General features: G+C 40.0%; 1 protein-coding gene across 1 annotated transcript in view; it reads left to right on the top strand.

Moving 5' to 3' along the window:
- Positions 1-26,642, top strand: part of TPK1 (thiamin pyrophosphokinase 1) — a 254,642-nt gene that overhangs the window by 175,786 nt on the left and 52,214 nt on the right. The window contains exon 6 of the mRNA XM_017734592.1: positions 14,339-14,450. Within this exon, the coding sequence (XP_017590081.1) occupies positions 14,339-14,450 (112 nt within the window). The remainder of the gene's footprint in view (positions 1-14,338; positions 14,451-26,642) is intronic.

Here is a 26,642-nt window from a genome sequence, read left to right as displayed (position 1 = left end):
TAGGCTTCTCTACGGCCCGTCTCAAGTCATGGTTGTTAAGAAGCAGATTCTTAAGGATTTGCTGAGTAGGAAGAGCAGCTGGGGATAGGGGAGGGACTAAGACACCCATCATAAAAATCTTTCAAAAGAGCTTCATATCCTCAGCTTCTCATTTTTGAGAAACAGTAATCTCTGTTTGCCCTGATTCTGGAAAGGGTCCCTCTGCAAATCCTGTGTGCGAACATGAGTGTCTGCTCAAGGGCTGCTTATTTGGAGCCAGGAGTATTTATTTATGCCTGTTTCAAAATCTAAGATAACACATTTAAATTGTTTAGGTATTTTTTGTAGAGATGGCGCTGTTGAAACTCAGTCGATCGAGTCAAGGTTGCAATATATTCCAGGCAGTTTTAGTTGTCTATTAATTAAAAAAAAAAATAGGGTTCACGTGGTTTGGAGAGAAAGTTCTAGTTCAAAAGTTTTCTTCCTCATTAGTCATTTTCAGATCATATTGAGCTAAATGGCTTTCTGCATATGGGTTCTATGGAAAAGACTGAGAGTTGGGGTTGTTCAGCTCTCCCTGGAGAAGGCTCTGAGGAGACTTTCTTGTGGTATTTTCCATATATAAGGGGTCTTATAAGAAAAACAGAAAGAGATGTTTTACCAGGGATTGCTGTGATAGGACAAGGGATGATGGCCTAAACAGGAGGAAGGTAGGTTTAGATTTTTTCCCCCTAAATTAGATGGAAACATGAACAAATAGATAGATACATTGACAGATGTCCATGCTTGGTTCTTTTAATATAATGAAAATTGCTGTTATCATAAATAATTCTCAATGCATGAAATTTGGCTGAAATGTTCATAAGCGTACCCAAAGATGAGGAAATTAATATACCTGTATATATTGCATTTCATTCTCCATAATGTACAATTTAAATTGAGGAGGTAAGTGTGTAATATTTGAGCATCCAAAATCAACACTAGGAAATAGACACCTAATTTTAAGAGGATACAAAGTCTCTCCTCTTAAGATTTGACAGCCATATTTTCCCCTTCTTATTCCCAAGACACTAGCTAGTTCTTTTAAAACCAGACAAAAATATACCTTCACATTGCTTTTTGTAGCATGTGTACAAAAAGATGATGTATTTTTTATTAGCAGAAAATTTCCCTCGGTCAAGGAGGATTGGGTTAGAGAACACCTAGGCCAACTTGACATCCACAAGTTCATGGACCCTGATGGGATGCATCCACGAGAGCCGAGAGAGCTGGCAGACACTGTAACGGTCATCTTTGAAAGGCCCTGGCGATCAGAAGGGGTGCCTGAGGACTGGAAGTAAGAAAAAGTCACCTTGGTCTTCAAGAAAGAGCAAGAAGGAGGACCCACTGGAACAACTGGACAGTCAGTGATGAAGCACCTCATTTTGGAGGCCATGCCTATCCACATGGATGCAAGAAAGTGATCAGGAGTAGTCAGCATGGATTCACTATAGGGAGATTCTGCCTGACCAGCCTGGTGGCCTTCTATGATGAAACAGCTACCTGGATAGATGAGGGGAGAGCAGTGGGTGTTGTCTACCTTGACTTCAGCAGTACTGTCAACTCTGTCTCTCACAGCATCCTCATAGGCAAACTCAGGAAGTGTGGGTTGAATGAGTAGACAGTGAGATCGATTAAAAACTGATTGACCAGCAGATCCCAGAGGGTTGTAATCAATGGCACAGGGTCTGTTTGGAGGCCTGTCACTTGTGGTGTCCCCAGGGTTCAGTACTGGCACAGTATCGTTAAACTTGTTTGTCAGTGACCTGGGGAGAGGGGCAGATGCTTCCTCAGCAAGTTCACGGGTGACACAAAGCTGGAAGGAGTGGCTGATACCCCTGAGGGCTGTGCAGCCCTTCAGAGGGACCTCAACAGGCTGGGCAGAGAAGAACAGTCTAAAATTAAACAAAGGCAAATGCAGGGACCTGCACCTGGGGAAGAATAACCCCCTGCACCAGTACAGTCTGGGGGCCAAACTGCTGGAAAGCAGCTCTGCAGGGAAGGACCTGTGGGTCCTGGTGGACAACAAGCTGTCCATGGGCCAGCAGTGTCCCCTTCCAAAAAGGCCAATGGTATCTGGGGTGCATTAGGAAGACCCAGCAGGTCGAGGGAGGTGATCCTGCCTCTCTAATTAGGCCTGGTGAGGCCACATCTGGAGTGCTGTGTCCAGTTCTGGGCTCCTCAGGAGAAGAGAGACATGGAGCTCTTGGACTAAGTACAGCAGGGGGGTACGAATATGATCAAGGGACTGGAGCGTCTCTTATGAGGACAGGCTGAGGGAGCTGGGCCTGTTCAGTCTCAAGAAGAGAGGACTGAGATACCTTATCAATGTGGATAAATATCTGAAGAGAGAGTGTAAAGAGGATGGATCCAGCTCTTCTCCGTGGTGCCAAACAATAGGACAAGAGGCAAAAACCAGGAAATAAACTCTCCAACCAATTTGCTAGGTTAGAAAGCCAACATTACTTTATTAGCAGCGGTGGATGCATGGGAAATTCTCCTCAAAGAATGCATGCCCAGTAACCCAACAGAACAGGTTATATTCCTGAAACTAATACATATTCATCACATTTCCTGAATTTATGCATATATGCTAATTTTTACCCTGGACTTGTTTGGATGCGGTTCCGGATCTTCTGATGAATCTTTTCTCCTTGAGGCTATTTCAAATATGGGATCAGGTTGTAATGTGTTTCCTTTATCATTCTTTGTTCTGGCATACAGTCCTTTTTCTAAAAGCTAAGATATCTGCTAGTAAATATTGATCACTAATACAAGTAAATAAGGAAGCATTGGCTGGCACACGACCTATTAGTCACAGATGTAGAGAATTAACACAAGGCCACATTAATCTCTGGTATTTGTACTAAGCACTGTATGGTACAAAACTAAGCATTAATGATGAATATAGGGATTATACACTATCGTGCTGAAGTTAAAAGAACTTTCCAACACCTTCCTCTGCTGCTGCATAGACTTCTTCTTAAAGAAATATAACTTGTTCAGTAACCAGCAGAAACTGATGCATGGAAAGTTCCACCAGAGTACAGTGACAAACTTCTTTACTGTTTGGGTAATCAAACACTGGAACAGATTGCCCAGAGAGGTTGTGGAGTGTCCCTCACTGTAGGTATTCAAGAACTATCTGGACACAGTCCTGTGCCATGTGCTCTAGGATGACCCTGCTTGAGCAGGGAGGTTGGACCAGATGACCCACTGTGGTCCTTTCCAACCTGACCCATTCTGTGAGAAGTTCTCCTGGTCTGCAAAATTCCACAGCCTTGCGGCCGGTAATGGTTTAAGGCAAGTGTAGTGGGTTGATGCAGGCAGGATCCCAAGTACTCACCAAAGCGTCTCTCTCTCTCCCCCTTACAGGTGGGTGGGGGAGAGAAAAATATAATGAAGGGTTCATGGGTTGAGATAAGGACCGGGACAGATCATGGGCTTCCAGCAGCTTCTCACAGAAGCCACCCCTGTAGCCTCCCCCCTACCAAAACCAGGCCATGCTAAGCCAAAACAGGCAAGCAAGAGGATTATGAAATCTTTGATGTCTTGATTGCAATTCTCTCCTAGTACTAACCCAACAGCATCTCATTTCATGGATAAAGGAGTAGTCATGAATTCACAAGCTTTCCAAGAGGGAAATGTAGCTAGAGAAGTTTAGGAAGGCAAGAAATCCAGTATGCAAGAGTAATGCACCTAATTCCTTAAGCAACGTTTGATTATGTATTATTTAAGTTTATTACTACTTTATATAGCTTGAAATTGATGGTTTATCTTCTAGGTTTTTCAAGTATTTGGCTATATGTTTTCCTTCTTGATTGCTTTTGTTTCTTCTTGATACTTTTGTGAGGTAAATATTTTATTCTTCTGTCTCATCAATAATGTCTAAAACAGGTTTGGCCTAGCAAATTTCTGTTTTATGGGAGTGTTCAGTTCCTTTTTCAGAAGATGCATCCTGACTTTCAATATGTGAAAGAGACTTAAAATTCTTATATACAGAAAATGCCATATGTATGAGTCAAAGGATCTGACTAGGCAGTATTACTTGTTCCAGTCTTTCTGCTTTTGTGAGGGTGAACCGTGTGTAGTTTTAACAGCAATCTGTCATTCTGTTGACCCATATTTTATGGTTTTTTGTCAATGTTTTTCATCTTGCATTATACTACTCTGTATTTGGTATATACTTGTTCTGCTGTGGTCCCCTTTTTCATGGGTTCAAGTTCTATTTTATTACCAGACAGTAAATTGAAAGAGTTTCATAGAATACAATAGAATAAGTCGGCTGTAAGGGACCCACCCACAACAAGCACCTAGCCCAACTACCTGACCACTTCAGGGCTGACCAAAAGTTAAAGCATGGCTTTAAGGGCATTGTCCAAATGGCTCTTCAACACTGACAGGCACAGGGCATTGACCACTTCTCCAGGAAGTCTGTTCCAGGATTTCACCACCCTTTGGGTAAGGAAAATGTTTGCTAACATTAAGTCTGAACCTTCCTGCTACAGTGGGGATATTGTAACATGCATATCAAACAAGGGGACCCGTGGAAAAGAAATATATATGGACAGATTCTTGCTAGATGTTTCAGAGATGTTTATTTCTCCAGCCGCATGGCCGGAGCTCTGCTGAGGAACTGTTCCAGTCACGGGACCAAGGGTCCTTCTGCCCGCGCAGGGAACACAAACCAACCCATGGGAACGAGGCTGAGCAGGGGCAGGGAAACCCCGTGTCTGTGCCCTCAGGGCCCCTCTGCCAGGGCTCCATGGCAGGGGGGAGGGACCCCGACACCTTCCCTGATGGATGCAGCTTTTAGCTGTTCCCACAGGTCCTAGCACTGGTTACCAGGCAGAAGAGCTCAGCACCTCGATCTCCACTTCCCCTCCCCAGGAAGCTGTTGGGGAGCAGTGAGGTCGCCCCTTGGCTTCCTTCGCTCCAAAGCAGACAAAACCAGAGTCCTCAAGGACATGTCTGCTGGCCCCTTTGCCAGCTTGGTGCCCTCCTTGGAATACATTCAAGTATCTTCACATCCTTCAAATTAAACTGCACATGCTACTCAAGGTGAGGCTGCACCAGCACTAAATACAGAGGTGATTATCCAATCACCTCTTTTGACCAGCTGGTGATGCTGTGTTTGATGCACTCCAGGATGAGGTTTGCCCTGCTGGCTGCCAGGGCACACACTGCTGCCTCCTGTCAAGCCTCCTGTCAGCCAGCTCCCCCAGATCCCTTTCTGCAGTGCTGCTCTCCAGCCACTCCTCTCCCAGTTTAGTCTCATATCTCCATCCCAAGTGCTGAATCCAGCATTTGCATTTGTTCAGTTTCATGCCACTGGTGATTGCCCAATGCTCCAATCTATCCAGATACCCTTGCAAAGCCTCTTGTCCCCTAAGACAGCCAACAGCACCTCCCAGTTTGGTTTCATCTGCAGACTTACTAACTGTGCCTTCAGCTCCTGTAGCCAGGTCATCAGTACAAATATTGAACAGAACTGGCCCTAAAATTAAGCCCTGAGGAACACCACTGATCACTGGTCACCAGCCAGATGTAGCCCCACATATGGCAACCCTTTAAGCCTGGCCCTTCAGCCAGTTCTTCACCCAGTGCACCACCTACCTGCGCATGTCAGTTAGACAGCTTGTCCAGAAGGATGCTGGGGGGAACAGTATCAAAACCCATGCTAAAATCCAGCAGAACTACACCCACTACCTTCCCTTCATCCACCAGGCAGATAACCTTATCATAGAAGGGTGTCAAATTAGACAGGACTTTCCCTTTGTGAACTCATGTTGACTGGGCTTTTGATGATTGGATTGTCTTTCAAACAATAGCACGCAGTAGGATCTTCTCCATAATTCTATTGAGGTTAGTCAAAAAGATCTGTAGTTTCTTGGAGCTTCCTTCAAGCCCTACTTGTAAATCAGAACTGTTGGCTAGTGTCCAGACAGTGGGGATGTAACCAGGCTTCCAAGATCTTTGGTAGATGATTTAGAAGGGTCCTTCCATAATATCTGCTGGCTCCTTCAGTACTCCAGAATTAATCTCATCAGGCCCCATAGACTTACAAATATTCAGCTGATACTATTGGTCCCTTTACTGTGTCAGTGTCCACAAATGACCAGCACTTTTGATCCTCTGAGCCCTTCAAAGCAGATTCCCAGGGGACATTCTCCTTGAGTAGCTAAAGTTTGTTCTCTTAAAATCCAGGTTGGCAACTCTGTTGACCTTTTTCTCTCAGTGCACCAAAAGTTTATTACTTAACCATTTTGTGCAAAGGCTGAGTATGCTTATCAGCGTGTTGATGATTTTGAATACTCATTTGGGGATATAAGAGGTCCTCCACCTAAGTCTAAGGAAGGAAGAAGGTAAATGCCACATGAGTATTTTGTTCTTTCATTGTCTGCTATACAATACAATTTCTTGTACTTTTTGGTATTTTAAATAAATCTTTCTTTTGGGATGCTCTCTCAGAACTGTAACTGTGATGACATATATGATGCTGGAAACATGCATTCAGCATGCAAATTCCTGTGAGAAAAGATGCCAGGCTGACTGTATTTGTTTATGGTAAGGAATCACTGTCAAATATTTAGGACTCAGGTTGTCCTACTCTGAATGATTTTAGTGTGCTTATGAATATTTCTCTGTATTCTGAGTGCCAAATCTGTCACTGATGACAGTGATGACATGGATAGATCTGTACTGAAGTGCAAGGGGACTGAAGCTTTCATTACAAAGTGGCTGTTGCAAATAAACTTCCCACCCCTGTCCAAGTGTGTTTCATAAAGGAGGAAAGGGGAGTTCTGGGCAGTACAATATTCTGTTCCCCCACCACGTCCTCCAACAAAATAATGGATTTTTGTGAGAACTGTAATCTCCAACTGACTACTGAGCTATGCAAGAAAAAGAGAAACATGTGGGGGGGAAAAAGATGAGGAAAAAATTATATATTTGAAGGGCCAGCCTGCAGGTTTTTTTATTATATTTGTTCTTCCTGACCTGAGCAACATGTCCTTGAATTTCACAGGTGTAGAAAGAAGTCAGTCAATCAGTCATTGTAGACAGGAGCTGTCAGTCATTGCTAGCACCAGATCTGGGGCATAACATGTCTTCAAAGCCTGCTGTTATAAAGCAGAAACTATAGTCTACTGAAAGTAGATATGGTTTCTTATTGTAGGTCAATGAATATAATAACAGCAAATTATTTCTTCCTGTAGCAGAGGTCAAGAGGGAGTGCAAAATTGTCTCCACAGTTCATTTGTTGCTACATCCAGCTTCTGTCTTTCTTGCCTAGAGGTATATGAAAGTTACAGTCAGAAATGAAAGGGAGAAAAGAGCATTTGTGAGATTCCTCCACTCAATGAAAGGAATTCTGTTCATCAGTTTGTTTGCACTGAAGAAATTATAGAGGCCAGGCTTTTATGAAGCCCCTAATCCTAACATGAAACCTCCAAATATGAAGCCAGTTCTACTAAAAGAATGGTGGTATATGAGAGGATTTGTGGGCTTGTGATTTGCTGCCATTGTATAACACATAAAAAAGCAATGGCATCATAGGGATCAAGAAGTACAAGATTGAGAAGTACAGGAAACTAAAAGAAGGCGTTGACCAGCAACCTGTTGATCATCTTCCTACTTATGCAGTACAGAAGATTTCCAAGTGAGAGTTTGAAGTAAGAGAGCTACGGAGATTTGACAGTTTGTCTGGGAAGACTCCTGGGAACAGATAAACAGATTTGAATGTTGTGTATTCTTACATAGCATAAAGGTGCCTTCCAGCAACACTCAGTGATTCAGTGCTAAGAACAAGAAATTGTTTCTTCCCACAAGTTAGGTGAACGTTACCCTGTCTTTTAAATTACATCCCACTCTTCTCTAACACCCAGGAAAATAAGAGAATATAGTCTAGATAGAAGGGATCCTATAGACTCTTCCCCTGTAGAAATGCACAAAAAAGAAAGGTCAGTGACACTAAATTTATTATGAACTGATTCATAATGAGAAAGATTATGCTGTATTTTTTATCACTTAGGAATTGCAAAGTATTAGTGCCCTTAGTAAAGGCCCCTCTAGGCTGACAATTTAACTGCAACATTGCATAATAATTATACAGGCAATATGAAATCTTCAGCAGCTTGTCTACTTTTCACTCTTATCTGCAATCTATTATACTCTGTAGTCTCATAAATGGATATAAAGAAAATGGTTCTGATTTTTTTAAGGCAACACTAAAAATGCTAATTAAACCTATAATGATGAGCCTGCTGAGGGTAGGGCATCAAATGCACAAGCTCAAGGATAAAATGTCACACTGGGCCAGTCTAAGCCTTGCTTGAATTTAGAAAAAGACCAGTGAGTTCTTGATTATTGTAGTTTCACTCTGTATTTGTGGTGTATTTTTCCCTGCTTTGTGGAAAACTGGAGAAATCTCTGTGGAATCTCATTTGCAAGTGAGAAGTCTCAACAGAATGAGTTTCTCATTTTGGTGATGTTCAGAGTAGAACAACAATTAGTATTTATGACATTTGTCAATCTTTAAGATATGTCTGTGAAAAGAAATTAAACAGATGAAACTCCCTTTAAAAGTAACTTCTGAATTCCCAGATATCTTTTTAGCTTGATAAAATGTTGTCATCCTTTTTTATGTGTGCATGTTAGCACAAAGGCTGCTGTCAGTTTTAACTGCTTGCAATATCCTGAGGAAAATATACTTTCACATTTTTTTTCACCTGTGGTTGGTGGGGTTTTGCCACCCATATAGACTGGACTGCAGAAGATAGAGCATTGTTTCACAGGCATATGCTGCAACAAGTAATGGGCGAACAAGGGATTCACACCATTTTATGTGTGCATGTTAGCACAAAGGCTGCTGTCAGTTTTAACTGCTTGCAATATCCTGAGGAAAATATACTTTCACATTTTTTTTCACCTGTGGTTGGTGGGGTTTTGCCACCCATATAGACTGGACTGCAGAAGATAGAGCATTGTTTCACAGGCACATGCTGCAACAAGTGATGGGCGAACAAGGGATTCACACCGTGTGCTCAGTAAAACATGTCCTTGCTATTACATGAGTAGTGTACTCTAAGGACAGTTTTTGCTAGGACTGTAGTAGATGTTCATGTGTGAATGTGTGAAATTCTGGAATCATTTGCTCTCTGTGGATAATTTGTACATTAGATATACAGTAGCGACCATTTAAATGTATAACCTCAGGGTATAGTAACTCTTTCCGGTTTACTGGCACATCTCCACAGAGATTTGCTTCTGTACCCTTATCCTAAATTGGTTTGAAACAGATGTGTTCATTAATTGGGTCTAATAATGATTAAAATATATTCTGTCTTTCCTGCCTGGGATTTTATTCACTATAAAGTCATTTTTTTATTAAGGGCTCCTCTTGAAGGGTAGCCTTGGCAGGGCTCTGTCTTGCAAATAACTGATACACTAAAGTCTATCCATTTCAAACAGGAACAACACAAACTTTGATAGTGGGGATCGGCAGGATTGGGTCCAACAGTTTTCAATATTATTTTGAAGTATAATGAATTTGCTGTTTTTCTCTATTTGTTTAAGCAGTCATTGATATGACATATGAGAGCTTATAGATTTCTGAGTTTTTGCTGGAAATGTGGATACTTTTATTTTCAACAGCAACAAGAAGCCTGGTTGGCTCAGGAAATGTTCTCTGAATAGCATTCACATAATAGCAACTTGGCACTGTGTGTATTTGTGTGAAAAGACAATTGATGATATTTGAAGGTTATAACAAAATGGCTCTTCTTGAGTACATCTTTTAGAAAAATTGGCTGTGTTTATCTTGCTCAAAATCTCAGCCTCACAGCTTTTATTATCGTTAAGTCAAGCTCTTACACAACTAATGATTAGTGGAAATATTTCTGGAACTTTGTTTTTACTTCATTGACAGTCATGATATTTGATTTTAAGCATAAATGTTCTCAGCTTTGTTTCATCCTTGTTCCTTTTCTCTTCCTCCCCTCTGCTGCAGTCCTTGGTGATTGTGTTGATTTCCACCCATTCCCCAAGTCTTTTATCTGTATCTATACCATTTTCTGCACCCAGGTGTTTATGTACTAAAACAGATTGTGGTTTTTGCCTTTTCCCTGGGTAACACTATGACATCTGTATTTAGTTTTTTGCTGCTGTTGTTGCTTTCAAGTGTGTGCTGCCATCTATGGAGTAATCATAGAAATAAAGCTGATATGAAAAAGGTGTTTTATCAGAAGATCATGGAAAACAAGATCTAGCTAGTGGAGGAGGTATCATAGAGCAGTTGGTCAGATCTCAAGAAATCTTGTTTCTCTGTAGTCCCAGATCTCACAGCAAGCACGGGTGAGAGTATACCGTTTAGAAAATCAGTGATTTCTAGTAATTAAATTATTCAGTTGATTTCTTTATATTGGACAAATTATCAGGGTAGCCTAAAAATCAGAGTAAGTTGGTTTTGTCCTCTAATCTGGTAACTCATTCCTTTTCCTTCCCCATTACCTTTCACATCTTAGTTCTTCAGCAGTTTCCAAGATCTGTTTACTATATCTTTCTTAATTTGTTTTTCAAAGCTTAATTTTAATTCTTTATTCTTTCCCTGCATCTTGTTAACTGACTTTATGCTTCTCCACAGTGTTCAGTTTCAGCCTGACAAGTACCAGGTTTCCCTCCTTCAGATCCCTTCAGAATGCATTACTGAAGATTAGTCCCCATTCTGTCTCTCTTTCATAAAATTTTGTTGCTTGATATCTATTTTAGAGTGTACATTTCCTGCAACACATCTATTCAAAATGGTCTGAAAAGCACTTGGAGCTGTAATTTTCTCTGTACTGGGGTATCCATGCACGCAGAGAAGCTATCACTTTTGTCTTGATGCTGTTCATGTGCTTTCAGCTTGCAGATTTTTGGCTAAGGATTTTAGCATCTCACAACCTTGAGTGGGGTTAGGTATATGAGTTCCTGGCAGTCAGACTTCTATTCATTTCAGTTAGATGTGGCAAATCACAACTGTGTCTTTAGATCTTTCCTCAGCAAAAAGAGTGTTGGAGTGGGGGTGTATTTAACCACTACTTCTTAAATACTTTCTTATAACACAGGATATTAGAATCAAAAGGAAAAGTTTAACCTATGTGGATAAAGCATTCTTAAAAATATCTTCTGACATTTTCTTCTTATTGCTGAACTCAAAAATTGATCTTACTTCCCAGCATCAAAGACAAAATGAAGGAAAAAAAAATCAATGCTGAAGATTGATCAATGTTTTTCAAAACTGACTTAATAAGATAAAAATCAATGCAGTTGTATTATTTGCCATTCTTTCATCACCAGGAACATTCAAACATGGTAATATTTGATTCTTAAGTTAAATGTGAAAATATTTCAGTTACCTCCTACAGAGGCAAAAAAATATAAGGAGGGATTTATTTAGTCAAAGTTCAGTTTTCTTTTTAAACCTAGTTTTGGAAATTTGAGTTCTGCGGAAACTGAAAACAGTTTGATATTTTAAGCGACAGTACATATTTGTTCCTTTAATCACACAGACTTAAAGAGAAGAAATTGTTACTTGTATTTTGCAAATTACAAGCTCTGATCCTCCCTTCTTCCTGCAAATACCAGTTCCATCTTGCTTCTTTGAGAGATCTGTACTCAAAAAATTGGAGATAAGCTTGAGAACTGAATTTCCCTCGTGGCGGGTTCACAGTGCTTTGAATTTAGAGCTTTACTGTACAGATGCATCGGCTGGTTAACCTTTTTTGGCAAAAATGAGTGGGTTAGTTGTAATTTGTTTGGTTCTTTCCCAACATTCATTTCCCTTTTCTGCTCCCACTATCCCCAGTAATATTAAGATCCCTTATTAATTTATTTAAAGAAAAGCCTTAAAAGCTAACTTCTGTTATTTTATTGAACCAATCCCTAAAACACAAGTTTGGCCTGACAGTTGAGAGGGTTTCTTTTTTTAAATAATTTGCATTTCAATATTCCTGTTCACCCGCTGCCTTGGGTTTAGCTCTTTGGGCTCCCAATTTGAAATTTCTTTTAACAGCTGAGTGCTAGGAAATGTCCTTTTAGGGAAGAAAGTCACTTGTTCTCACATAATCATTGGAACGTGTGAACTGGGATTTTAGGGAGGTACTAGACATTGAAAGACTCCCGATAAAATCCTAGATATTGGTGAGCCTCTGGTATTGGCATCTTTTGTTTTAAAGATTTATTTCATGAGCACAGGAAGACAGCTTCCTGCATAAATTTCTACTGAATTGATTCCCTATCTGCAAGCTGGGCCAGAATGTCATAAAATAGAAAATGCAAACCTGATAGTAGTTAGACACAGACTTTGAGAATGTGGAACTTGAGGTTCTCTGTGGGGCCAGCTACTTTCTCATCTGATTTTCACATTCCTTTACTAATTGATTAATATGGTGAGTTTGCTCCTCTCCTGCAGTAGCTCTGAGCAGCAATATGTACATTCATTGGGATCAGACAGTCCCACCCCTTCACCTCTCCTTCATCATCAGCTTCATTATTGACAATATCTGTAATTGCATCATGAGAGAGCTGCACTTTTAGCTCTCCTCTTCCTTTCCTCCTCCCTCCATGCTGCGAGAGAGAAGTGGCACAGCATATTGCATAGCTAAAAGCTTATCAAGCCTGAATTTGTTACACCTCTGAATTTGGCAGACAAGCATTCACAACCACTACAGATATACATGGCTCATCACCACGTGAAGCTGGACACCCTGAGAAGACAGATAATATTGTATTGGTTTTCTTGTTGCTCTGCAAACAATCAAATAGGCTTAAGCTATGCAATCTGATATTCCCTAATTGACAGCTTTTCCAAGGTTCATTTGTTAACTGAGAGCATGACATGTATTGAAGTTGTTTCTTCATAATGCATTTGGCATTAACTGGAGAGGCTGTTGAATGCCTCAGACATCAACGTCTCAGCAGTAAGATATTTTGCCTACAGTTTTGACTTTCTAACTAGTGACTTTGTATTTGCAAGAGAGTGTGAAATGGGCATATGACAGGACAGGGTAGGAGAAAAAAGCTTAAATGCATTCTTCGAAGAAAATTTGTGAGACAGTGTTTTTGCTGCTTGGGACATTTACTTGGGTTTTATGGTTCAACTGTCCTTTATTTCTTTTGTTATAAATCTTGGTTTCTTGCTTAACAAAGTATTCACTGAGTAGTCATAGGGTTTCAGAGTCCTTTGATTTTGGTATATTTATAAATAGGCATATCTGATTTTATTTATAATGATGAAGAATTTGTGTGTAAAAGACATGTGCAAGAGTTTTGCTTGCCTGCATCCACAAGAGAATAAAATGAAAAAAAATCCTCTATTTCGAAGAATCTTAAGCTTCTCTCACATGAAGCCCAGGCTTATTTGAAGGAATAAATTATCTGTGTAGAAGAGACCAGAGGATGATTTCTCCACTGAATTTGTCACTACTTTGCATTTGCTGCTTTCTTGTCACTAGTTTCCATAAACACTTTCTTAGTTTCTTAGAACGCAGATTGTGCCAGAACTGTAACACTCAGCACTTTTTTTCATTCTGTTAAAGATTTCCTCTATCTACTCTTCCTTGTAACTCTTCATATGATGTTCACACAGAGTCTATAAGTGCTGATTAAGAGACTTATCACAAATATGTCATCATTAATAGCTGTTGCATCCCATGAACTTGTTAGTTACTGGATAAATTTATCTTGGATGTAAAAATATGTTTTACTTTCAGTTTTTGTCATTACTTAGTGTAAGCATGTTACTCTAAATATTTAGGTTAATTTCTCTAGTACCTAGTTAAGTTTCTGCATGGATTCCTCCTTCTGGGAAGAGTACATGCCTGGAGAAGTACATGAATTTTTACAGATGATGTCAAAATAATTGAGGCGCTTCAGTGGCACTTTAACTAGCACTGTTTAGGAAGTGAAACACAGCTGTTTGGATGAGGGAAAAATGAGTGAATGGATCAGGATGCTTTCATTTCACAGGAATAAAGAGCCTAGCTTTGGCAGAACGGCCTATTCAAATAATGCCAGGGAAGAATGAGCAAAGCTAGATTCTGCATAGAAAAGCCCAGAAACAAACTTTTGAAAGCCCTAAAGTCTGGAACCTAAGCACACATCTCTCCTCCTTCTGTAAACATCAATGGCCTGACTTCCTGCTGCAACCAAATATCCCTGAGCCCTTGGGGGACATTCTGCACCTGTCTCCAAGTGCCTTCTCTTTTATTTGCAAGGTCTGAGATCAAAAGCATCTGGGTGCCTGGCAATAACTGACTCCAGAAACACTTCTGTCTTGCAGGGCAAGCACAAGCTGCATGTGGACACAGGACTGGAGGGCTCCTGGTGTGGCCTCATCCCCATTGGGAACCCCTGCGAGAATGTGACCACGACAGGACTTAAGTGGAACCTCAGTAAGTGAGACAGCTCTGGGATGCTGGGTTTGACATGGTCCTGACCCTACATTTAGAGCAGCTTCACCAGTGATGAAGGGCCTTACAAGTTTGAAGGTGAAGCATGGCATTGAATACTGGCCAGGCCATTTTTTTCCTAGAAATGAAGGGGTTTTCGCATGAAAGCAAGAGAAATATGTTTAAACCTGAGATATCACAGGCAGAAACACATTTTCCATTTGGGAGTCATTGTGCTCTTCAAACAGAACATTTGTTGAGGTCATGATACATTACCATCTTGATACATTGCCCTCCAGGGAGAAGAAGCCATGAGTGTCTAAACTCCTGCTTATAAGCCATAAAGTTACAACAGACAAATAATAATGTGATACAGATTATTAAAACTGCCTCACTTCACCTGAACTGCTTCATTTATATTGTCTGTTTCTCAACCCTGAATGAATAGATCCTTTTTCTTACTTTAAAGTGGAAAAGAGTGCATTTGATCTAGAACCAGGGACATTTATCTGTAGAGAAAGGAGGTTTCATGACCAAAAAAAACTTGAAACAACCTTCATCCTCGTGCCTCTTTCTCTCCCACACTGAGTCATTTGGGATGTATTTGCACAGGAAAGTAACGGGATATTTTCAATGAAGAAAAACTTAAGTGGGAGCAAAGCAGTAATTGAGAGGCTCTAGTCTCACTCCGATGGACATGTCCAGGCTTTAGAGCCATTCCATGCAGAAAGGGCATGCTGTTCTCACAGTTCACAGTACAGTGCTTTCACTGGTGAGGAATTAATCTGAGATTGACCCACTGTGTCAGCCAGCAGAACATCTGCTGGTTCCACTGAGAGTTTGAGCAATAAAGGTGGTGGTATGCATTAGTAGCTCATTAATGATAAAAGGTATAAATATGGCATTAGTTTTGGATTTTGGGGATTTGCCATAGGAAGAGCTGTCTGGCTAGCAATGTTTCTGTCCTTTTAAACTGGATTGGAAGAGCTGAATGTATTGTGTAATAGATATTCCCTTAATTTGAAAAAGAGTCAGATATTTTCATTTGTACGTATAAATACAGTTGACAAATAAGATACTGAATTTTCATCTGCTCATCTGCTGTTGTCCAGCGAGTTCTGTGGCCCATTGCACTGAGGTACTGATTTCTCAGAAAACATTCTGTCCTTCAGAATGAGGTACAAGAAGCTCAAATCAGCTTCATGTAAATGAAGGAAGCATCTCTGAATCCTGTGTCGTATTGCAAAAGGCTACTGTGTGGGTCAAAATGTGGTAGATGCAATGAGGTTGCAGCCCTTTCTTCTGGTTTTTATTATTAGTTGAAAAAGCTGTTTTTCAGATACAACAGAATTTTCTTCAGTTTAATTCCATAGATTTTGTCAGGTTTACAAGGTGCTCATTAGGAAGTTGGTTTTAAAGATGGTCTGTCTGCTCTCACAAATCACATTACTTTGTTACTGCTAAATTATGATTGCCTTATCTGCTAAAGCTAAAGGGATTGCTAGTCAGCTGTGCCAGCTGGAGGAGGATGCAGGGGGGAGATGCAATGGGAACAAATACTTTTTTTCTCTCTAGGGTTGGGTTAAGATATCAGTTTCTTAAATGGTGATCATAACTAGATATGGACCTAGGGGAATTTTTATTAAGCTTCATTTCATCTTCTTTTTATCTTTTTCTGGGGGACAAAAAAAGTAATTATGTGACTGTTTCCTGCTTGTTTCATCTGAACACCATCATCTCTGCTTCTCCCTGCCCTTGTTCTCATTTTCCAGTAGGAAAGAGACCAGACCTTTACAGTGTTTTCCTTAGTGATGTGCATATTGCATCCCATTACAGGCTGTGTATTCAGTCTCAGTTTCTCCCAGGTTGAAGTTCTTTCATTTATTTCTTCATGTTAATCACAGATATATCTGCAAAACCAAAAAAATGATCTGGTCTTCCTTGAAGAGGTTCAATCTATCTGAGACATCAAGGTCATCACAACCTGAAACTGCTCTCTTGCCCAAGTGACCAGAGCTAACCTTTTCACTCATCCAAATCCAGAATAACCTTTGAACAAATTTATTGTTCAGACACTGATTGAAAAATTAAAGTGCAGTTACATTCCCCAGAAGGGAAGCCAATAGCTCCAACACAGCATGTGGTTAGTTGTGACTTGGTTGGATTTTTTCCCTAATCAATAGGACCTACATTCTGATAGCTTAAGTTTGGTACTAGCTTCTGTTGTGTTAATGCACTTTTGTGCTGCCTGTAGTTTTGCAGTTACTTTAAAAAATATTAATCCTCCTGTAAATTGGGATGGAGAAGCAAAGGCTTCTCAGCAACTGGGGAGAAGTAGAATAATGAGAATAGATACTGAAGTGTGATATGGACATCAGCCTTGCTGCTGATGGCTGGCAGTGGCAGAGCTTTACCTGTTCATTCGTTAACAGCAATCTGAGCACACACCTTTGTAAACCTCAGTAAATAATTTTTTGTGGCTATAAATTCATTTTTATGTGTAAATCATAAAAGAAATGGAATTTTTAAGCCAAACATGACATGAAAGTCCTGTTCGCTCAGTTTGTTATGGAATTAATTGGATGTGACCTAACAAGTTGGGTTTTAAAAAGTAATTTTTGAGCCCTCAGAATATTTAGGTAACTGGGCAGTAAACTAATTTCAGAATTTTACTTCAAACAGTGATATATTAGATGATAGGGGAGCCCTCATTTTTGCAAACAGTAATTTCCAGGAAATCAAAATTCAAATAACACTGCAGTACAAAAAAGAGCTGGCTTTGCATCAAGGTTTTTAATGTTTAACACCAATTTCTGTCTGAGCACATCTGAGATTACTCTGCCAATTAAAATTTGTAAAACCTTCAAGAGGTAGTCAAACGTTATCTGTGTCCAGTCTACAGCTGCTGTCATGATACTTCATAGGTTCTGAATAGAAAAAGACAAGGATAAATACCTAGGACAGAAGCTGTATTGAGATTAAGAGTAGGCTACCAAAGGCCTCATTTCAGTGGTTGAATTGGATAAACCCGAAATCTATACGTCATTCTGCTAGCAGAGAAACAATGATGTCTCTTAATATTAAAGAATTCAGTATTTTTTGTATGTCTGTTTGGAATGCAGCATGTATACATGCTTTTATGCATGCTTATCTTAGTTATTTGCTAGCACTTGTCACAAACAGAATTTTCATTTATTTTAGTTCTCATCTTATGGGTGAAAGAACTTGGAGAAGAAAGTGGAAAATTGATTAGAGAAAATATTTTTATCCATACTTGCTATTGTGTAGCACATACTCAGAACACATTATAAACATATTCTTTCCATTCCCAAAGGGATACAGATCTTTTCTCTATTAAAATCTGATTTATAGTACAGGAATCAGATAATGCTTTATCTGATTTGACTCACCTGGCTGCTTGCTGATAACAGCTCTCATGTCTAATAAATAAATAACAAAAATTCCAGTAATGCCAGAATTACCCAGCATTCTTCATTAGGTCCTCAGTGGTGCTTTCATGGAAGGTAGATAAGAATGAAGGTAGAAATCAGCTGCACTGCTCATCAAAGAAGCAGCTGGAGGGTAATGGTAGGCTTTTTTGGGAAATGGTTCTTTTTCTGTGAAATTACTTTAGAAAATAATCTTGCTAATTAATTTGTTCTTCATCCCTGTGGCCTTTGATATGCTGTATGTCATGGCTGTACTGAAAATGCCAACATATATGTGTGTATGTGTATAAATATGTGTGTGTGTGTATATATATGAAAACTCTGTGTATGTGACTGTGCTTTCAAGGTAATTTTCATGCCAATTTGCCTTCTTTAGGCAGGAAGCTAAATTGCTGTAAAATGCTACCATTCGAAAGAGTGCCACTGTCATTTCACTTCAAAAGGCAATAGCTGTAACAATGGGAGCAGGACCTTTCTCTAACTGTAGCAACAGAGCGTCCACTGACTACTAATGTCACAGGTAGATGAACAGGATCCCAAATCTTTTTGATGCTGTTTGTGTTGTTAGAAAAATTGGAATGCTTGCACTGTTTTACTTCACTGGGGTTTTATTGATGTTGCATTGTGAATGGAACAAAAAGTTTACAAAAGCAGTTGTGGTTTGTGTTTTAGGAGAATTCACAGTCTAAAAGATTAAAAGAATTAGTAACTCCTTTAAAAAAAAAAAGAGGGTGAGGGACTGTTCTGGGGAAGGTTGTAAATTAAAATGGACAGGTATCACTGTGCTAGTGAGGCTGTTTGTATAAGCACTCTCTAAGCTGTTTCATAACTGAAATAGTTTACATCACACATTTTGCTACCCCAGATCACTGTGACTGAGGCAAACTAAGTGGCGCTTCTGGGAATAGCTTTGTTTTCAGTGGCAGAGTAAATAGCTTCACAGCTGGATTCCCACTCTCCTCTGCTTTCCTCTCCTTCCCTCCCTTCTCTCCTTCTTTACTGGCAGAAGATTGATTATCAGTGATGTATTTTTTCATTTATCCATTGCAGCTCTAAGACTCTGGGTAGGGGTGGAGTGGACAGAAATGGTGTTGCTGATCCCAAAGCATTGGGTGGTTTTGACCTTTGGCGAGCTGTTTGCCCACAGGAGTGCTGCTGTTGGCCTTCCAGGGTCACATCATTTGTTACAAGGCATGGCCTGCTGAAATACTTTTCCAGTGAAGCAGATGTTCTGATGGTGGCAGCCTGGCATTCCACTGGCTTACTGCAAGTCAGCAAAAGCAACGGTGAGGGCATTGCTTAGCATTGCATGAAATGATTTTGAGCCACAAAGACCATTTGGTGTACATTAAAGGACTGATGAACAGAGAGCTCAGTTGTGCTGGGCCTCTAAGCCTTCATTTGCATTTTTTGCTGAACAGCAGCTTGAAAACTCAGTCAGACTTTGTGAAGAGGCTTGAAATGGGAATTTGAGGTCACACATTCAGTTCATTTACACATATTTCAGTAAATGTTTGGAATTAGTGGAGGAGAGATTCGGATCCAGCTCCTCTTTAGCAAGGTAGCAGGGTCCCTGGCATTCAGTTTGGAAAGGCTGCTTTAAGGTGATGAACAATTACACTTTTCCAGATCACAACTGGGGCAACGTTACTACTGTGGGACTCCACTTATGGAAAGATTCATGTGAGTACCTTAGTTCTGAACTAGCTCAAACCACTTCCAGTGGTAAGTTTAGCTCAGCTGGAAGACCATCTTTAATGGGACATAGGGAATGTATATATGATCCTTCCATGCAGCAGTATTAGAGGGTAATGGTAGGCTTTTTCAGAAAATGGTTCTTTTTCTGTGAAATTAATTTAGAAAATAATCTTGCCAACTAATTTATTCTTCATCCCTATGGCCTTTGATATGCAATAATTGCCAGGAAGGAGTAGAATAAAAAAATCTCAGAGAGACTCCAACACAGCTGTACACAGAGTAGATGACTCTCCAAAACCTGAGTAATACCATCCTGAAGTAAACTGAAGACATTTAGAATCATAATAGAATGTCCTGAGTTGGAATGGACCCATCACGATCATCAAATCCAACTCCTGTCCCTGCACAGGACAACCCAAAGAATCACACTGTGTGCCTGAGAGTGTTGCCCAAGTAATTCTTGAACTGCATGACCCTGGAAAAGTCTCTCTCCATCTTCCTTGTAGGGTTCTTCTGGAAGGCTGCAATTATGTCCCTCTGGATGGCATCCCATTGTTCAGGTGTGTCAACTGCACCACTGAGCTTGGTGTCGTCTGTAAATTTGATGAAGATGCGCTCACTCCATCTACATCATTAATGAAGATATGAAATAGCACAGGTTCCAATATGGACTCCTGAGTGACACCACTTGTCACTGATGTCCAGGACTCTGAGTCACTGACCATCACCTTCTGGATGTGACTGTCCAACCAATTCCTTATCCACCTAACAGTCTACCCACCAGATCCATCTCTCTCCAGTTTGGAGAGAAGGATGTTGAGGGGAACTATGTCCAAGGCTTTTTACAGAAGTCCAGATAAATGACATCTCTAGCCATGACCACTTCCCTGGGGAGCTTTGTCCACTGATGGAATCACCCCATCATAGAAGGCCACTGGGTTGGTCAGGCAGGACTTGGCCTTGGTGAAGCTGTGCTGGCTGTCTCAGATCACCTCCCTGTCCTCCACATGCTTCAGCATGGCTTCTAGGAGGATCTGTTCCATGATCTTCCCAGGCACAGAGGTGAGACTGACAGGTCAGCGGTTCCCAGAATCCTCCTTTCTACATTTTTAAAGAGGGGTACAATGTTTCCCTTTTTCCAGTCACCTGGGACTTCACCTGACTGCCAGGACTTTTCAAATATCATGGAGAGTGGCTTGGCAACTATATCAGCCAGTTTTCTCAGGATCCTGGGATGTATTTCATCAGGTCCCATAGACTTACGTACACTCAGGTTCCTCAGATGGGATCTCTACTTACGGTGGGGAGCACTTTGCTCCCCCAGTCCCATCCTTCTGTCCATCCATTCAAGAGGTGTGGGAAGAGAGGTCAACACTGTAGACTGAGGCAAAAGAGATGTTGAGTACCTCAGCCTTCTCCTCATCCATTGTTACCAGTCTTCCACCAGTGTTCATCAGGGGTGGGTGCACTTTCTTTGACCTTCCTTTTCTGGTTTATGTACCTGTGGAAGCCCTTCCTGTTATTCTTTGCATCCCGTGCTAGGCTCAGCTTCACCTTGGCCTTCCTCAGCTGTATTTCATCTCTGTACTCTTCCCAGGTTTCCTGTCCCTATATCCACTGCCTGTGCATTTGCTTCTTCCCCTTTACTTTGACCAGCAGTTCCCTACTCAGCCATGCCTCTCTCTTGCCTTCCCTGCCTGATTTGTTGCTCCTGGGTATTGCCAGCTTTTGTGCTCTATGGAAGACTTCCTTAAAGATCTGCCTGCTCTCCTCCACTCCCCTACCCCTGAGGACAGTCTTACAGGGGATCCCACTGACTATCTCTCTGAAGAGCTGGAATTTTGCTTTCATAAATTTCAGTGGCCTAACTTTACTTCTTACCTGATCCATATATCTCAGGACTGCAAACTCCACCTGTGCATGACCACTGCAGCCCAGGCTGTCTCCAATCTCGATGTCCCCAGTTAGCTCACTTCACCTCCCCCGACCAGAACGCTTATGTGTGTGCAGCTACATTGTTGTGGCACATTGCAACTATGGAAACTTAATTCCATTATTAATATGGAGGGAAGAGAGTTGTCAAGAGAGCAAAATGCTGTTCTTTACCTAGCATACCCTCTGTTACTTTAGTCCCTGCTTCTGCTAATGGAAATATAATCCAGAGGTATGAAGAAACAGCTGCTCTGCATCAGCCCAGCATTGGTGCAGATAATCCTCATCACTCTGGTGGCCGTAGATTGGTGAGAGTACAAAAAGTCACATGAAAATCAAAAGCAACTTGCTGCTATTGAAGGATGTCCACTGTAAAGTCAAAACACCTTTCTGAGCAAGAGGGAGAACTGCAGAGAGACAGAGAGCTAGCATTTAGATTGGTGGGGGTCAAAATTAACTCTATGGATTTCAGCACTGACTCTGAATTTTCGTCGGTGAGTGTGGGGGCTGAATTTGTCCAAGAAAGAGACCTCATAGTTTATACTGATGATATTTAACCCTAAAGGCCTTCTCATCAGTCAACCTGCCCACATGGATACTGGAAAATCATCTTGTTTAGACAACAGCAGGGTTAAAGGTGAAACATAGTGGTGTACTTCAATGAAAGTCTGAAAAATTGGCCAGAGTACAAATGCTCGTTCGTCATATCCCTTGAAAATATACTTTAATTGTTTTCATCCTTAAATGCCCAGAACCAGCCATAATAAATGTAAATGTCACACTGCCTGGAGATTTCCAAAAACAAGAAAGCTCTCTGAGGTATGTGGTGAGTTATTGCCAGTTTCCAATGTCTCTGCAGAACCACAAAAGGGCAAGGACCAGTAGAAGGACATATCAATCACATCTGGCTAGAGTCTTCCAGAATTAAAAAATGAGATGTGTTTGTCTGGGATGACTCAGTTAATGAATGTGTGCTATTTAGATTTCTGGGGGGTCGTTCAAGTAGGTAGGTGTTGCCACTAAACATTGACTCCTCCTTTGCATTTTGTTTGCGGACCTCTTAGTTCTGTTTATGTTTTTAGTACATACTGGTGTATGTGATTGATCTCTTCTTCCCAAAAATATGACACTGAAGGAAATTATTTTCTCTGCAGTGATCTATTCCTGTACCTTATTGGCAAACAGTCCTGGCTATCTCCTCTACAGTGTCTCAATTCTTCATTCACTCTTCACTTTATAAACATTTTGCATGTGGTATCTGAGGGGGCACTGCTCTCTCCAGCTTTTGGCTCTAGATGTTTTTGGAAAAGGTGGGTTTTTTCCTGCTGTTATATTAAGTTCCATAGAGGGTGAAAGTCTGGTAGATGTCATCACTGACTTTTGCTGTATGTTGTAAAAACTTATGTTTTGGCTGTAAGTTGTTTCTGGCATCCTGATGTGTAATTAATAAGCTGTTAACAACTGACTGTAGTGAGTGTGCTCTGGAACTGTTAATTTTAGACATGCATACCAATTTCACATCACTAAGCAAAGCTGTTGTTCTCAGGTGAGTTGGGAAATACAAATTTCTGATAGATGATTCTATGTCTTGCTGTGGAAGCAGCTGTGACTTCTTTTGGGCAGTAAATTCATATGGCGGGGCGGAGTCAAGGCGAATCAAAGGGAAGAAAAAAGAGAAAGTGGCAATGTGAGATTGCATTTGGGATTAGGAACATGTTTTGGAGAAAAGGCAGATAACATCAAAATGGGGGAAGATGTGAATACAGAGGTTGAGAAAATGAGAATAGAGGTGCTTTAAGTAGACTGTTGACATTTTCCTTTTTGAATTGAGACCAAAAATTCTCAGTCTTGTTGTTTCTCTGCTGTTAGTGATCGCTCTCATTTTCCACTGCTGTCCAGGCATTATAACCTACTTCTACTGTCAGTAAACTGGTGAGCTCAAGTGATGCAGGCCTGTCCTTAGGATCTGCCTAGGTATTGATCCAACAGCAAAAGATGGCATTAGACATTTGATTTTAAAACAACTTGCACTCTTATGGGTATCAATTCAAGACTGAAACAGAGAAATAAAATTAATTAATGTTTGGATGTAATGGTACTTAGAGATTGGAGACACCAGCATCACTCAGTGTCCCAGGTATATTCTCTAGGAAGGAATCTGCAGCCATAGTTGATGGTGCAGATGTGTACAACCTAAGCCTTTCCCACTGCAGAAACAGAGATACGTGGGAGGAATAAGGTGAAGCACTGCTGATTTTCTTGTGGTTCAGGCAGTTGATTGTCTGGAGTGTTTACTCTGTGAAGGTACTTTATCTACTTGCAAGTTAGCTATTCATTTCTCTTAGCACTCGAGCTTTTAGCACCCTAACATTCCTGAGAGCTCTGCCTTGGTTCTGTAAAGCACAGGATACTCCAAAATGAAAGCTGTAGTATCATCTTTAAGATACTACATAAGGTGTTAATATCTGTGTCATTGCTCTTGAACAGTTTCACATGTGCAATGGTATTATCAATTCTATCATAACGAGCAACACACAAACCCTTGAGGAATTCAGCATGCAGGCAATCAATGCAGTTTATACAGTAAATAAGGCATAAAGCACTATGATGAATCAGAGCTCAAAGGGTGTCAGTTAAGAGAATACTATTTGCCAAAAGGAGTCCGGCCTGCTTGGTTAATGGGACTGTGTAATTAAAGGACGAAAACTAAAGAACCTGCATTAAAATTTCACAGGCAAACATTAATTCTGGCATCCCCTTGCTCTCAAGTCCATGACCCTGCAGCCTTAGCATTTCTGAAGAGCTGTCTTCTATGCGTATTACTTCCAAGTGAATATGGGTTCATATACTGTTAACAGGTCAAGTGTATGTAGCATGTCCCATTGTATCAATAGAAGTTCAGATCAGCATGTGGCAGCAGAGTTTCCTGTTATTTACATTTTGAAGCTTTTTCCTTGTATTTAATAAGAAAAAAAAATTTCAAAAAATTCCAAATATTTTTAGTATATCTTAAGTAAGTGGTAACACATGTCATAAACCAAACAGTAAATCCAAATAAATGGACATGGAATGAATGTCAAGAGATCTTACAATCTGTATAGTTTTCCTATGGCATCACTCCTGAAAAACCTGAAAAATAGTTCTTCTTTCATGAGCTTTCAGTTCAACTTTGGGGATTCCTTTATAACAGCATCTTAAGAAACTCTGCTCCAATTAGATGATTTTTTTTTTTCTTTCTGTATGCTATGGATAGAGTATGTGATAAATATATTCTCATGCCATTAAGCGTTATAACACAGCATTTATAATCTAATTGCCAATAAGAAACATCAGAATTGTACATTCAGGTTTCCCAAGCTTAGGGCCTAATTTACCCAGGCACCAGCAATACCACTGTATCACTGCTGATTGGCAGGCCACTTAATGATGCTGTTTATAAGACAATTTTCTAATCAGCTGCGTGAACACTCATCAGGAGCTTGCTTCTTGATTTAAAGCAGAGTTGGAGAGAAAGATAGGGTTTGTTTTGCTTGTAAAAACAAACCAGAAAAAAAAGTAAATTACAAAGAGAAATATTGGGGGAAATTTTTTCCATCTTATGAAGGATTGATACAGTAAAAAAAAACAAAAGCACAAATACAGAAAGCTTTGATATGAATCTGGATTATGCTTTTAAAAGTTCAGTGTAGAATTAAAGCTGTGGCATGAATGAATCAGCATTCATCAGGCTATTTCTTTTGTGCATTTTGATTCTGGATGATGATAGCTTAAACATTAACATTCTTGTTTTTAACAGGTGTTACATTTCCAGTCATTGTTTAATAATTATTATATAGTAGATATTCTGTTTGGTCTAGTCAGTTGAAACTGAGGCACAGTTAATTTTCCATTTATTTCACATTTCAGATTTTAGTTTTCAGCCCACTAACTCTAGGCAACCCTCTTTTCCACTTGAAGAATAATTAATTATTCCTTGCTTTCTTCCTATCTATTTCATCCTTTTGTTCCATAATAGAATAGTTTTAATTTTAAAAATGTGATATAAATCACATGTAAGCTGGGTCAAGTGTGTCTGGCATGGAAGCAATTCATTATATGATTTAAGAGGTTTTAACAAGATGAGCTTCAGTTGACCTGCCAAATTTATGAATAATTTTGACGGGCATAATTAAGTACATTTTCCAAATTTATCCCCAAGTAATCATTGTAAAACTCTTGTAAACACACCTTGTAAACACAGTTCTGTAGGCTGTATATCCAGAGTATGTTGAAGAATTCATGTTTTATGAAAATATTAGAGCTTAATATCAAGCTTGTGGAATTAATGGAAGAATTGCACACTGACTTTAACATGTTAATCTGGAGATGCCTCTGTCCCTTCCTTACTAGGGTTACTTAAGCCCCCACTTCATCAGAAGGTTTAGGCATTCATGCATTTTCACACGTTACTAGTCCCATTGAATATAAAGGGATTATTCAGTGGGTAAAGTTAAACACATGCAGAAGTACTTACTGCAAGTCAGACTCTGAAGTGGGAGTTAATAACCTTCAAAAATGTCTGAAATGGCTTTTCTGTATGTAAAATAAGGTGGTACTGACTTTAATCTCAATTTCCAGGGTTACTTGCCTGGCCTTTTACCTATTCTAATCTCTCTTCTCACTCACCAATGCTATAAAGCTCCCTTTTCTAGTTCTGCACATTTTTTATGTATTGCTGGTTGACTGTAGTAATTTACATTAATTGCTCCTGATTTTACTGTTGAATGCCTGGGCAAAGTATGAAGACATGGTAAGACAAATGACTTTGACATATTTCTCACATCTGGTTTCTTTACCTGTAATTCAGCAGTTCTGGTTTCCTGCCAGTACAGCTGTCATGTCCATGTATCAAGTGAATTTTTCATATGAGAATTTTGGAAAAAAAGGTTTCTGGATACCTACCAGAATTTTTAAAAATCATGAATGTTTCATAAATAGCCAAAAGCATTAGAATATGGTACATGTCTGCATAGTTGTAAGAGAAAAAACCACTCTGGATGGAGTGAATCAACAACAGAGTGTATGAGATTTTTTTTTTTTTTTTTTTTTTACTTTACAAAATTTTTTCCACATTTTT

This window comes from Corvus brachyrhynchos, unplaced genomic scaffold (assembly GCF_000691975.1).
Source record: "Corvus brachyrhynchos isolate BGI_N302 unplaced genomic scaffold, ASM69197v1 scaffold94, whole genome shotgun sequence".
Classification (NCBI taxonomy): Eukaryota; Metazoa; Chordata; class Aves; order Passeriformes; family Corvidae; genus Corvus; species Corvus brachyrhynchos.
The sequence above is the reverse complement of the archived record's forward strand: the minus strand, read 5'-3'. Positions and strand labels throughout refer to the sequence as shown.